General features: G+C 44.2%; 1 protein-coding gene across 10 annotated transcripts in view; it reads left to right on the forward strand.

Moving 5' to 3' along the window:
- The first annotated feature begins 2,541 nt into the window (after positions 1-2,541).
- LOC115103296 (kinesin-like protein KIF1A) overlaps positions 2,542-14,779 on the forward strand; it is a 62,402-nt gene continuing 50,164 nt past the window's right edge. For all 10 annotated transcript variants that reach the window (XM_065005897.1, XM_065005904.1, XM_065005903.1 and 7 more), the window contains exons 1-4: positions 2,542-2,761; positions 4,474-4,663; positions 12,583-12,656; positions 13,761-13,943. In XM_065005897.1, coding sequence (XP_064861969.1) covers positions 4,558-4,663; positions 12,583-12,656; positions 13,761-13,943 — 363 coding nt within the window. In that variant the 5' untranslated portion in view covers positions 2,542-2,761; positions 4,474-4,557. The remainder of the gene's footprint in view (positions 2,762-4,473; positions 4,664-12,582; positions 12,657-13,760; positions 13,944-14,779) is intronic.

The following is a 14,779-nucleotide window of genomic DNA, read 5'->3' on the forward strand; positions in this document are numbered from 1 at the left end:
ATCCACATCATTTTCCTTCCTCATGATGGCGTCTATTTTGTGAAGTGCACCAGTCCCTCCTGCAGCAAAGCACCCCAACAACATGATGCTGCCACCCCCGTGCTACACGGTTGGGATGGTGTTCTTCAGCTTGCAAGCCTCCCCCTTTTTCCTCCAAACATAATGATGGTCATTATGGCCAAACAGTTCTATTTTTGTTTCATCAGACCAGAGGACATTTCTCCAAAAAGTACGATCTTTGTCCCCATGTGCAGTTTTAAACTGTAGTCTGGCTTTTTTATGGCGGTTTTGGAGCAGTGGCTTCTTCCTTGCTGAGCGGCCTTTCAGGTTATGTCGATATAGGACTCATTTTACTGTGGATATAGATACTTTTGTACCTGTTTCCTCCAGCATCTTCACAAGGTCCTTTGCTGTTGTTCTGGGATTGATTTGCACTTTTCGCACCAAAGTACGTTCATCTCTAGGAGACAGAACCCATCTCCTTACTGAGCGGTATGACGGATGCGTGGTCCCATGGTGTTTATTATTGTTTGTACAGATGAACGTGGTACCTTCAGATGTTTGGAAATTGCTCCCAAGGATTAACCAGACTTGAGGTCTAAAGAAAAATTGGAGGTCTTGGCTGATTTCTTTTGATTTTCCCATGATGCCATGCAAAGAGGCACTGAGTTTGAAGGTAGGCCTTGAAATACATCCACAGGTACACCTCCAACTGACTCAAATGATGTCAATTAGCGTATCAGAAGCTTCTAAAGCCATGACATAATTTTCTGGAATTTTCCAAGCTGTTTAAAGGCACAGTCAATTTAGTGTATGTAAACTTCTGACCCACTGGAATTGTGATAGTGAATTATAAGTGAAATAATCTGTCTGTAAACAATTGTTGGAAAAATGTAAATGGTGTCATGCACAAAGTAACCAATAGTTAGTTAACAATAAATTTGTGGAGTGGTTGAAAATGACTTTTAATGACTCAAATGTAAACTTCTGACTTCAACTCTATTTTTTAATCGTTTTGCGATGGAGCGGTGTCTCACTTGTGTAAGAGGTCTCCAATGCCATTGGCGGGGTTGGCGAGCCCGGCGGAGGATTCTCCATGTGTGAGGAGGAACAGAACGGGCTTGTGTTTGGCCAGGGCCTATAGATGGGATAGGCTGGCAGATAATAAACAACATATTTTTGTGCACTAAATGCCATCCATAGTTAAGATTCCTCCATAGTTAGATTCCTCGCAATGTTAATGTGTGATGTAACATCTTCTGAATCTGCTGACACGTGTCCAGATAATGTGACAGAGTAACAACTGTTTGTCTAAATAATGTCTTTCCTTATCCGATGAACAGAAGAGCAACAGAGGTGTTGTAACGTTCGTCGTCCTCGTCTGAGGAGTATGAAGGATCGGAGGACCAATGCGCAGCATGGTACGTGTTCATGATGATATTTATTAAACTCAGAACACTAAAACAAAAATAACAAAGAGAATGAAACGAAACAGTCCTGTACGGTGACAAACACTAAACAGAACACAGGTGGGAAAAGGCTACCTAAGTATGATTCTCAATCAGAGACAACGAACGACACCTGTACCATAGGAAGGTGTTCCTAATGTTTGGTACACTCAGTGTATGTTGGCTTTATGTAATAGTGACCGCTGTCCAGCAGATGGGGTCCAAACAATGAGTTTATATGACCTTCCTCAGCTCCCTCTATGACCAGGCTCTGACAGGGTATGTGATCAAGGTTTGATCCTGTTCATTCAAATGGATTACTTTGTGAAATGATTTGATGAAAGAGTTTACGTGGAATATCTTGGAAAATATATCTTGGAGGGAGGAAAATCCCATTCAATTATAATATGTTTCCTTCACATAGATCATTCATGAAAATGTAAAATACAATAAAATACATGCTTACTTCTATGAAGATGTATTAACATATTTCTGCTCTCTACTCTGTAATAGCGTTACAGTCCAGTATAATAACATAGATGTGTTGCGGTCACTAGACAAAGAAACCACATTTATGAGAAACAATAGCCTATATTGTTAACTATTGCCCACACAGCTAAATACTTGAACTTGAACAACAAAGACTTCATTCATTGGACAGCCAGTGGATACATTTCTGTTGTAGTACTGTAGGTATAGAATTACAACCTTACTATCTACTGTTTAGCTCAGTGAGAAACCAATGAGATCTGCACCACCTCAAATTATCTGTGCTTTGTATAATGGGGGCTTCCCATTGGTACCTGCATGCCTCCGCCCTCAACCTGGTCTTCTCCTCCTACCCCTCCCATTCCTTTCCCTACTCCCTCCCTCCCTCACCCCCCCTCCCCTTCTCTGCGCTGCTTCACTGTTCTCTACCTGCTCCACTCCGATGATGCTGATGATGATGTCATCATTGACATCATCATCAGCACCATTTTTTTTGGACCTACCGTATAGGACGTTCTCTCTCTCTCTCTCTGAGCTCTCCTCCTGCATTAATCCAGTCTAGCCCCCTTCTCTCGCTCCTCCCCGTTCACTCCCCTACCCTTGGCTGGCAGACCGACTGACGCACCACTGTGTACCAGGCCCTGTTGTTAGAACCCACCCAGCCATAGCCCTGACTGGGGTGGTCTAGCTCTCTCCGTTTCTCTCTATTGCTCGAAGCGGATACTCCCTGCATGGATACACTGAGGGAGGCTGTTAGCTGATATTAACGGAAGGAAAAATATCAAGGAGGAACCCACTGCGGTTGTTGAATTCGAGGTGGTTTGGTAAGACAATTTGAGGTTTTGTTCTTTTCTGATGATATGTTGTTTCTGATCACGGTCTTGGGTTGACGCAGTGGGGAACCAACGGTGTTGTTGTTCCTCATGGTTGTCTATTTGGATTGGCCATTTTGAGGCTCTTCTTCCTTATCTTGGGGCAGTAAACAAGGATCTTAAAAGGGCACTGCGACATGCATGTTTATGCATGAAGTCTGGATTATTTGGATAATGTCAACTAAATGTGTTGTTATTTTGAGGAACATTGGCATCCACATGATTAGACATTGTGAAACAATTGTTTTTAAATGTATAGAATCATCTTGTCAATAGCTTCTTTAATTTGATCAGATCCACAGTCCAAAATAAACAACTAAATCTGATAATCATGAATTTGTTAATGTGTTGCAGGGATTAATTTATGTCTGGAGGAATTCAATGACATTGATTTCTACAGTGGGCGAATAGCCTAGCAGTAAATTGAGTGATGGGCCTATATTAAATTGCTTCGACTGTGCGTTTGCTTTGAGGTGCGGCAGCGCTAGATGGTGGAGATAACAATATTTACATTATGAATGTTGGGTCATTTCGAGTGTAAACAAAAAACCACGAACTAGGTTGCTGCATACTAACATTTGTCACTTTAATATCCATGTCAATGATGTAATTTCTGTATTTATTACATTCTTTTTGCGGGCTGTAGGTTTTATGATGCTCTGTCTGACAGTGTGCACATAAAATGATATGACTGAGATTTTTAGCTGCTGCGTCGAGTGGATATTGCTGTCTGTAGAATCAACGAATTCATGAAACGTAACAAGCCAACCCATTTTGTAATGGGTGGTACATTTTTTGGTCAATATAGGACAACAGACCCAGGCCCCAGTTAGGCTACATATTATTACCCATAGGCTATTCAGGCAGGTGCAGTAAAGTCGGCATTGTCAGCTGCAGCGTTGTAGACGCGCCCATTGTAAGTATGTCCGTCGAGGATGGAGAAAAATAAGGAATGATGTCCGCTACGATGAAAGCAGCCATTTTAATTTTAGATAGCCTAGATTAGAATGTTTACCCCAGCATGTACTAGTTTATAGTCGACTAAAATGACGCAATTTATTGAGAATATTTTAATTTTAGGTTTTGAATTATCCCGACTAAAGAAAAAAAAGTAAGAAGGAGGCCCTACATTGTGATGATGGCATGATGTATCGTAGGCAAATCAACTATACCGATACATTGATTCATGAAGTGCAGGTGATGATGTGGGTCATCCGAATTCATTGAGGAGGTGGCGAATGACGCAGCATGTAGGGCTGCCTAGTCTACGTTTGTGGTTGTCAAAAATAGATTTAGGAGAACGTCATTCTGTGTGCAATAAGTAGACAATGACAACATGTCATATGTTTCTTGTCATGTGATTCTTCCAGAATAAGAAACACTGTATGTCATCTAGCAGTCAATTCATAAGGGAAATATATGTGCCTAGACTACAACCATACAGTGCTACTAAAAACAAGGTGACTGGCTGGCATTTAGTCAGGATCATTATAAGATGCCAGGTCCTCATGAAGTCTTTCAATTCACTATAACTGCATCATAATGCAACCATGCAGGTTATGTAAAGTTGTTACCTGTTTTTCTGTTAGATGATGGCATTACAAAGTAGTTGAAGCTCTGAATGAAGATCTGATTTTATCTCACCATGACATCCCTCTCCACAGGTGTCAGGTGTCTACCTGGCGACAAGCCCCTCCCCTCCTGACTGAACTCCTCTATAAATACGTCGCCCCCCACTGACAGGAAGCATGGCGGGGGCTTCAGTGAAAGTGGCAGTCCGGGTCCGCCCCTTCAACTCTCGAGAGATCGGGAAGGAGAGCAAGTGCATCATCCAGATGACAGGGAACACCACAAGTGAGCATTGGATATTTGGTGTTTTAAGACATTTCTAGTATTGTAAGAAAATGCAAAAGGCACTTGCATGTCTGAGTTATCTTTGTTGCAGTTGCATGGTAGTAATTGAATAACATGATGAAAAAATGTTTTTTTTTGTTGCAAATGTATATTTAAAAAAAAAAACGGATATGACATTTACATAAGTATTCAGACCCTTTACTCAGTACTTTGTTGAAGCACCTTTGGCAGCGATTACAGCTTTGAGTCTTCTTGGGTATGACGCTACAAGCTTGGCACACCTTTATTTGGGGAGTTTCTCCCATTCTTCTCTCCAGATCCTCTCAAGCTCTGTCAGGTTGGATGGGGAGTGTCGCTGCATAGCTATTTTCAGGTCTCTCCAGAGATGTTTGATCGGGTTCAGGTCTGTGCTCTAGTTGGGCCACTCAAGGACATTCAGAGACTTGTCCCGAAGCCACTCCTGCGTTGTCTTGGCTGTGTGCTTAGGTTTGTTGTTCTGTTGGAAGGTGAACCTACGCCCAATCTGGTCCTGAGGCCCTGAGCGCTCTGGAGCAGGTTTTCATCAAGGATCTCTCTACACTTTGCTCCGTTCAACTTTCCCTCGGTCCTGACTAATCTCCCAGTCCCTGCCGCTGAAAAACATCCCCACAGCATGATGCTGCCACCACCATGCTTCACCATAGGGATGTTATTGGCCAGGTGATGAGCAGTGCCTGGTTTCCCCCAGACGTGAATCTTGACATTCAGGCTTGGTTTCACCAGACCAGATAATCTTGTTTCTCATGGTGTGAGAGTCCTTTAGGTGCCTTTTGGCAAACTCCAAGCGGGCTGTCATGGGCCTTTTACTGAGGAGTGGCTTCCGTCTGGCCACTCTACCATAAATGCTCTGTCAGAGTGACCATCGGGTTCTTGGTCGCCTCCCTGACCAAGGCCCTTCTCCCCCGATTGCTCAATTTGGCTGGGCGGCCAGCTCTAGGAAGAGTCTTGGTGGTTCCAATCTTCTTAATTTAAGAATGATGGAGGTCACTGTGTTCTTGCTGCAGAAATGTATTGGTACCCTTCCCCAGATCTGTGCCTTGACACAATCCTGTCTCTGAGCTCTATGGACAATTCCTTTGACCTCATGGTTTGGTTTTTGCTCTGACATGCACTGTCACCTGTAGACCCTTATATAGACAGGTGTGTGCCTTTCCAAATCATGTCCAATCAATTGAATGTACCACAGGTGTAGAAACATCTCAAGGATGATAATTGGAAACAGGATGCACCTGAGCTCAATTTTGAGTCTCATAGCAAAGGGTCTGAATACTTATGTAAATCAGTTTGACATTTTTTATGTTTAAAACATTTGCAAACATTTCTAAAAACCTGTTTTCGAGGGCCTCCTGAGTAGTGCAGCGGTCTAAGGCCCCTCATCGCAGTGCTAGGGGCGTTACTACAGACCGGGTTCATTCCCGGGCTGTGCTAGAAACGGCCATGGCTGGGAGTCCCATAGGACTGCGACAATTGGTCCAGCGTCGTCCGGGTTAGGGAGGGTTTTGCCGGTGGGTCTTTACTTGGCGGGTCATGTTTCGGAGGACGCATTACTCCACCTTCGCCTCTCCCGATCTCGTTGAGGAGTTGCAGCGATGAGACAAGATTGAAAACTGGGGAGAAAAAGGGGTGTAAAATACCCCCCCCCCCACAAAAAAAAAAAAATATATATATATATGTAAACAAACTGTTTTTGCTTTGTCATTGTGGGGTATTGTGTGTAGATTGATGAGAAAATTATTTAATTTAATCCATTTTAGAATAAGACTGTAATGTAACAAAATGTGGAAAAGGTCAAAGGGTCTGAATACTTTCCAAATGCACTGTATACAGATGTATGTGAATACCCCTTCAAATGAGTGGATTCGGCTATTTCAGCCCCACCCATTGCTGACAGGTGTATAAAATCGAGCATATTGCCATGCAATCTCCATAGACAAACATTAGCAGTAGAATGGCCTTACTGAATAGCTCAGTGACTTTCAACATGGCACCGTCATAGAATGCCATCTTTCCAACAAGTCAGTTTGTCAAATTTCTGCCCTGCTAGAATTGCCCCGGTCAACTGTAAGTGGTGTTATTGTGAAGTGGAAACTTCTAAAAGCAACAACAGCTCAGCTGCACACAAGCCTAAGATCACCATGTGCAATGCCAAGCGTCAGCTGGAGTTGTCTAAAGCTCGCCGCTATTGAACTCTGGAGCAGTGGAAACGCATTGTCTGGAGTGATGAATCACGCTTCACCGTTTAGCGGATGTCAGGAGAACGTTACCTGCCCCAATGCATAGTGTCAACTGTAAAGTTTGGTGGAGGAGAAATAATGGTCTGGGGCTGTGTTTCCTGGTTCGGGCTAGGCCCCTTAATTCCAGTGAAGGGAAATCTTAACGCTACAGCATACAATGACATTCTGGATGATTCTGTGAATCCAACAGTTTGGGGAAAGCCCTTTCCTGTTTCTGCATGACAATTCCCCCGTGCAAAAAGCGAGGTCCATACAGAAATGTTTTTTTGAGTTCGGTGTGGACGAACATGACTGGCCTGCACAGAGCCCTGACCTCAACCCCATTGAACACTTTAGGGATGAATTGGAATCCCGACTGACTGCGAGCCAGGCCTAATCGTCGAATATCAGTGCCTGACCTCACTAATGCTTTTGTGGTTGAATGGAAGCATGACCCCGCAGCAATGTTCCAACATCTAGTGGAAAGCCTTCCCAGATGAGTGGAGGCTGTTATAGCAGCAAAGGGGGGGGGGCCAACTCCATATTAATGCCCATGATTCTAGAATGAGATGTTCGACAAGCAGGTGTCCACACACTTTTGGTAATGTAGTGTATGTCAAATCTAAAATATTTTAGTTGGGGGTCAACTGATGAAGGCAGTGATTGGCTAAGTACTGGTAGGGGAAATGCTGGTTTTATGCCTAGTGTGCCATTGTTATAGTAGGCAATGTAGCCAATGTTCTATAGTGATCTCTGGAATATGTATTGATGAATCCTATCAAGTTTCAGGCAAGACCTAAGTGCAGACTGTGTTGAAGTAACAATGTTTATTACAACAACAGGTCAAGACAGGCAGGCGTCGATAATCCAGAGTAGTGGGGCCAAGGTACAGGATGGCAGGCAGGCCCAGGGTCAGGTCAGGCAGAGGTCGGTACTCCAGAGTAGGGGCAAAGGTACAGGACGGCAGGCAGGCCCAGGGTCAGGTCAGGCAGAGGTCGGTAATCCAGAGTAGGGGCAAAGGCACAGGACGGCAGGCAGGCCCAGGGTCAGGTTAGGCAGAGGTCGGTAATCCAGAGTAGGGGCAAAGGCACAGGACGGCAGGCAGGCTCAGGGTCAGGTCAGGCAGAGGTCGGTAATCCAGAGTAGTGGGGCCAAAGGCACAGGACGGCAGGCAGGCCCAGGGTCAGGTTAGGCAGAGGTCGGTACTCCAGAGTAGGGGCAAAGGCACAGGACGGCAGGCAGGCCCAGGGTCAGGTCAGGCAGAGGTCGGTAATCCAGAGTAGGGGCAAAGGCACAGGACGGCAGGCAGGCTCAGAGTCAGAGTCAGGACAGGCAAGGGTCACAACCAGGAGGGCGAGACTAAGAGAGCCTGGGGAAAAGCAGGAGCTGAGACAAACCACTGGTTGACTTGAACAAACAAGACAAACTGGCAACAGATGAACAGAACACAGGTATAAATACCCAGGGGATAATGGGGAAGATGGGTGACACCTGGAGGGGGGTGGAGACAAGCACAAAGACAGGTGAAACAGATCAGGGCGTGACAAATCCTTGAAAGGCCTTCCATTGTGATATACATCATTTTCCAGTCTGATAACTCCATGCAAATATGTTCTTGACAATAATAAATACAGTTTGATGAAATATTTACTATTATGGTCTGATTTAGATTGGGCCTTCAGGAGATGATCTCACATTGTTGTTGTCTGATGAAAAATCTTGTAACTCCTTTTTTTGCCATTACATTTGAAATGTTTTAAACTTGTTGAGAGCAGTAATTCCCCCAATGTACTCTGAACATTTCATGACTCTCGGACCAAGGACCAAGATGGTAGCCTTGTGGTTAGAGCGTTGGGCTAGTAACCGAAAGTTTGCTAAATCAAATCCCCAAGTTGACAAGTTAAAAATTTGTCGTTCTGTCCCTGATCAAGGCAGTTAACCCACTGTTCTTAAGCTGTCGTTGTAAATAAGAATTAGTTCTTAACTGACTTGCCTAGATAAATAAATAATCATTCTGAAGTTTCATATTTTTATGCTCATTCATGGGAAAATGTGGTCAAGAAAAGCTTCTGTTTTGGAGAGAAGAGATTTTCATCCGACATTGACGATATGAAATTGTATATGGTTTTAAAATACATGTAAAATACACGTTTGAAAGCAATGCGACGGTGGGCAGTGGGGCATGTAACACATCTCCATAGGAAGTGAAACAAAGGGTCCAGTCAGAACCGAGTGTGTCTGTGTGTGTGGACCTCTAGAGCGTCTTATCCCTCGAGCCAGAGGGTCCAATAGGCCTCGTTGTTTCTGTCTGAGCTGAGACACTGAGTCAGCTGATGTGTGTGTGGGTGTGTCTTGTTCCTCTACTTTGTGCCTGTCGGCGGGTCTGTTTATGACCTCATTCCCACAATCTTTGGCATGGTACTGTCGCGTCTTTACTATCATTAACTGAAGACTGATAGTTTTTATCAAAGATTCTCTGTAATTAGTTACTATGCGATCAACTGATTAATCACGTAACTAATTAACTATGAAATCGGGGCACCAAGGGAAAATAGGGGGGTGGGCTTGCTATACCCAAAAAGGCCAATGTCATGACAGTACAGATTAGGTTAGATCTCTGGAAATCTCTGAAATTGCTTTGGTGAAGGTAATACATTATACTGTTTACCATGTAAACATCAGCTATCATCATCCTCTTCCCGGTTGCTTCCACTCTACGGTTATTTCAAGGAACTTTAGACTATTAGGATGGGAATGCTTGCAGAAATCTCATCTGTCTTGTATCACTGAGGGATTGAAACCACATTTCCATCTACAGTTTCTATGTGATTAAAGTAATTTGTTATGAACCAAAAAAAATCACAACAGCTGTGATGGAAACAGGAAGTTTCAGGGCAATTATATAAATGCTGACAGATAATTTGTTGATTCGATATGGTGGGATCTTTTTGTGTCTGTAAAATGAATTTAGTTGATAATGGCAGTCGACACGCCTTTATGAGCAAATATTGACATAATAACCATCATATAGGAAGTAAAGTTGGAGTTACGCGATGATATGGTGTGTGGTCCTCCCACTACAACTCAGGAAACCATGCAGTTTATTAGCCTACAGATGAAATAAGTTATGATGAACTTCACAAGGTGGGGAAGTGCAGAGTGATCTTGATGCTCCTTTCCAATAAATATTGAGGGTCTGATTTTTGGTGACATGATGATTGATGCTTGACTGCGTTTGACAAATAAACATATTCTCACTCTTATCCATAATAATCTCATCATGTAGACTAGACTTCCCGCACAGCCTACCTGTGAGCTGTTGGCTAGAGTGCACGTGCACGTGCAAAGACCAGAGTAGACACATTTGCTATTTAATTTCAACAGTTTTTGTGACAAAACTATTGGTAGAGCTGAATTGAGATGGAAACACATTGACCTTTAGATTTTTATTCTGTACATGAAAACATAAGTGAAAAAGTACATTTTGTGTGCGGATTTCTGTGCGTTTTCTATGCGGATTTTAGAATATTTGGATGGAAACATAGCTACTGACGCATTCTTCTGTTCAACTGAAACATTGTTTTACGACTTTCAACTCCTTCTCTGCTGTAACTGCCTACTTCCTTTCTGTGACTGCCTACATCCTTCCTGTGACTGCCTACATCCTTCCTGTGACTGCCTACATCCTTCCTGTGACTGCCTACATCCTTCCTGTGACTGCCTACATCCTTCCTGTAACTGCCTACATCCTTCCTGTGACTGCCTACTTCCTTTCTGTGACTGCCTACATCCTTCCTGTGACTGCCTACATCCTTCCTGTGACTGCCTACATCCTTCCTGTGATTGCCTACATCCTTTCTGTGACTGCCTACATCCTTCCTGTGACTGCCTACATCCTTCCTGTGATTGCCTACATCCTTTCTGTGACTGCCTACTTCCTTCCTGTGACTGCCTACTTCCTTTCTGTGACTGCCTACATCCCTCATGTGACTGCCTACTTCCTTCCTGTGACTGCTTACTTCCTTCCTGTGACTGCCTACTTCCTTTCTGTGACTGCCTACATCCCTCATGTGACTGCCTACATCCTTCCTGTGACTGCTTACATCCTTTCTGTGACTGCCTACATCCTTTCTGTGACTGCCTACTTCCTTCATGTGACTGCCTACATCCTTCCTGTGACTGCCTACATCCTTCCTGTGACTGCCTACATCCTTCCTGTGACTGCCTACATCCTTCCTGTGACTGCCTACATCCTTCCTGTAACTGCCTACATCCTTCCTGTGACTGCCTACTTCCTTTCTGTGACTGCCTACATCCTTCCTGTGACTGCCTACATCCTTCCTGTGACTGCCTACATCCTTCCTGTGATTGCCTACATCCTTTCTGTGACTGCCTACATCCTTCCTGTGACTGCCTACATCCTTCCTGTGATTGCCTACATCCTTTCTGTGACTGCCTACTTCCTTCCTGTGACTGCCTACTTCCTTTCTGTGACTGCCTACATCCCTCATGTGACTGCCTACTTCCTTCCTGTGACTGCTTACTTCCTTCCTGTGACTGCCTACTTCCTTTCTGTGACTGCCTACATCCCTCATGTGACTGCCTACATCCTTCCTGTGACTGCTTACATCCTTTCTGTGACTGCCTACATCCTTTCTGTGACTGCCTACTTCCTTCATGTGACTGCCTACATCCTTCCTGTGACTGCCTACATCCTTCCTGTGACTGCCTACATCCTTCCTGTGACTGCCTACATCCTTCCTGTGACTGCCTACATCCTTTCTGTGACTGCCTACTTCCTTCATGTGACTGCCTACATCCTTCCTCTGACTGCCTACATCCTTCCTGTGACTGCCTACATCCTTCCTGTGACTGCCTACATCCTTCCTGTGACTGCCTACATCCTTCCTGTGACTGCCTACATCCTTCCTGTGACTGCTTACATCCTTCCTGTGACTGCCTACTTCCTTCATGTGACTGCCTACTTCCTTCATGTGACTGCCTACTTCCTTCATGTGACTGCCTACATCCTTCCTGTGACTGCCTACATCCTTCCTGTGACTGCCTACATCCTTCCTGTGACTGCCTACATATCTCTATCAATACCTAATGTTGATAGAGCAGCATCATCAGTGGTGTCTGACCAATCATGATGTCACTTATCCCATAGACTGGGGAATGTACTCTAGCCGCGTTCACGTGCTAGCAAGTTGAAAATGTCAGTTTCCTAGTTCTGACTAGCACATGCACGCGAGTACATTCCCCAGTCTATGACATAAGTGACATCATGATTGGTCAGACACCACTGATGATGCGGCTGTATCAGATTAACCTCATCGCTGCATTACCTCTAAGGGCCACAGACACCAGCTGCTGCCAGGTGCTTTCTCTGCTTCTGTGCCTTGGCCATTAAAGCTTTCACAGAGACGGACTTGCTCAGTTTTCCACAAACGCCTGGCCTAGTTTCAGATTCCACCAGCTCCACAATTCTTTCTGAAATGATGACAATGCATTTTCCACAAATTGTACCTTCTGTATGTAGTCAGCCAAATATATTATATATCTGGTCTGCCATATACAGTGTATCACAATAGTTTACTTGGTGTAGATTTCTGGGTTTGGTTTGGATACTTCTAACCTTTGTTTCCTTCCTGTCTGTCCTTTCAGCGATCCTAAACCCCAAACAGCCGAAGGAGAACAAGAGCTTCAACTTCGACTACTCCTACTGGTCACATACCACGGTGAGTTTTGCCACACAAGTCCCACACTAGAGACTTGAATGTCATGAGGTCAGAATTTACTCTGTAATTGCTTAATAAATAAACCTCAATCCCTTTCGCTCTCCTCTCTCACTCTCTCTCTTCTTGCGCTCTTGCTCAATCTCTCTCTCTCTCTCTCTCTCTCTCTCTCTCCTCTCTTGCTCTCTGTCTCTCTGTTTCTCTCTCCTCTCTCCTCTCTTGCTCTCTCTCTCTCTCTGTTTCTCTCTCCTCTCTTGCTCTCTTTCTGTTTCTCTCTCCTCTTGCTCTCTCTCTCTCTCTCTGTTTCTCTAACCTCTCTTGCTCTCTCTGTTTCTCTTTCCTCTCTTGCTCTCTCTCTCTCTCTCTCTGTTTCTCTCTCCTCTCTTGCTCTCTCTCTCTCTCTCTCTGTTTCTCTCTCCTCTCTTGCTCTCTTTCTGTTTCTCTCTCCTCTCTTGCTCTCTCTCTCTCTCTGTTTCTCTCTCCTCTCTTGCTCTCTCTCTCTCTGTTTCTCTCTCCTCTCTCGCTCTCTCTCTCTCTCTCTTGCTCTCTCTCTCTGTCTCTCTGTTTCTCTCTCCTCTCTTTCTCTCTCTGTCTCTCTGTTTCTCTCTCCTCTCTTGCTCTCTCTCTCTCTGTTTCTCTCTCCTCTCTCGCTCTCTCTCTGTTTCTCTCTCCTCTCTCTCTCTGTCTCTCTGTTTCTCTAACCTCTCTTGCTCTCTCTCTCTCTGTTTTTCTCTCCTCTCTCTCTCTCTCTCTCTCTCTCTCTCTTGCTCTCTCTCTCTCTCTCTCTCTCTCTGTTTCTCTCTCCTCTCTCTCTCTCTCTCTCTCTCTCTCTCTCTCTCTCTCTCCTCTCTCTCTCTCTCTCTCTCTCCTCTCTCTCTAACCTCTCTTGCTCTCTCTCTCCTCTCTCTCTAACCTCTCTTGCTCTCTCTCTCTCTCTCTCTCTCTCTCTCTCCTCTCTCTCTCTCCTCTCTTTCTAATCTCTCTTGCTCTCTCTCTCTCTCTGTTTCTCTCTCCTCTCTCTCCTCTCTCTCTCTCTCTCTCTCTCTCTCTCTCTCTCTCTCTAACCTCTCTTGCCCTCTCTTGCCCTCTCTCTCTCTCTCTCTTCAGCCGGACGACATCAACTATCATTCACAGAAGCAGGTGTACAAAGACATTGGAGAGGAGATGTTGCTGCATGCCTTTGAGGGCTACAACGTGTGTATCTTTGCATATGGCCAGACTGGATCTGGGAAGAGCTACACCATGATGGGCAAGCAGGACCAGAAGGACCAGCAAGGCATTATCCCTCTGGTAGGATGGATAGATAAATGGATGGATGACAAAATGTAGTAAAGACATCATAATCTATATACATAATCACATACATGTCAAATACTGAAACTATGAAAACACATTTAGGTTTATGCCAAAAAAATGCCTCTTATTCATAATACATACTGATTGCTGTGTTCAATGACCCAAGCCCAGCTCAGTTAATCCCTACCATTGTGTCGCTGAGTTGTCATAATGCTTCAGCAAATGTACATTATCCCTTGTGTGTTGGTAGACACAATGTAAGTAACCTAATTTATGTCGCTCTTAACCTGAATGTCTCTGCTCATCCTACAGATATTGTATGCAGTAATCATGTGCCTATGAACCAGAGTTAAACTGTTAGCACTGAGCTGGTGTGCCCTAGTAGGAAGTCCACTGTGTGCAGCACACTCTGCACTAACATAAATAATATGAGCATGTCTACTTCTGCTAAGCATCCCAGTAAAGCAATGAAAACAATCAAGTATCACAGAAAAGTGCAAAATAAATTGCCCATGTGAACATATGTAGCTTAAGAAACAAGGTTCATGAAATACATTTTTTTATTAGTAACAGATGACATTCATATTCTGACAATCTCTGAAACTCACTTAGATAATACCTTTGATGATACAGTGGTAGCAACACATGGTTATAACATCTACAGAAAAGACAGAAATGCCAATGGTGGAGGTGTGGCGGTTTATATTCATGATCTACAGGGTCATCTGTCTCACCTGAATCCCATTCTTGTGGGAAGCTGCTATAGACCACCAAGCGCTAATAGTCCATATCTGGATAACATGTGAAATGATTGATAATGTATGTGATAT

The sequence above is a fragment of the Oncorhynchus nerka genome, linkage group LG20 (assembly GCF_034236695.1).
Source record: "Oncorhynchus nerka isolate Pitt River linkage group LG20, Oner_Uvic_2.0, whole genome shotgun sequence".
Taxonomy (NCBI): domain Eukaryota; kingdom Metazoa; phylum Chordata; class Actinopteri; order Salmoniformes; family Salmonidae; genus Oncorhynchus; species Oncorhynchus nerka.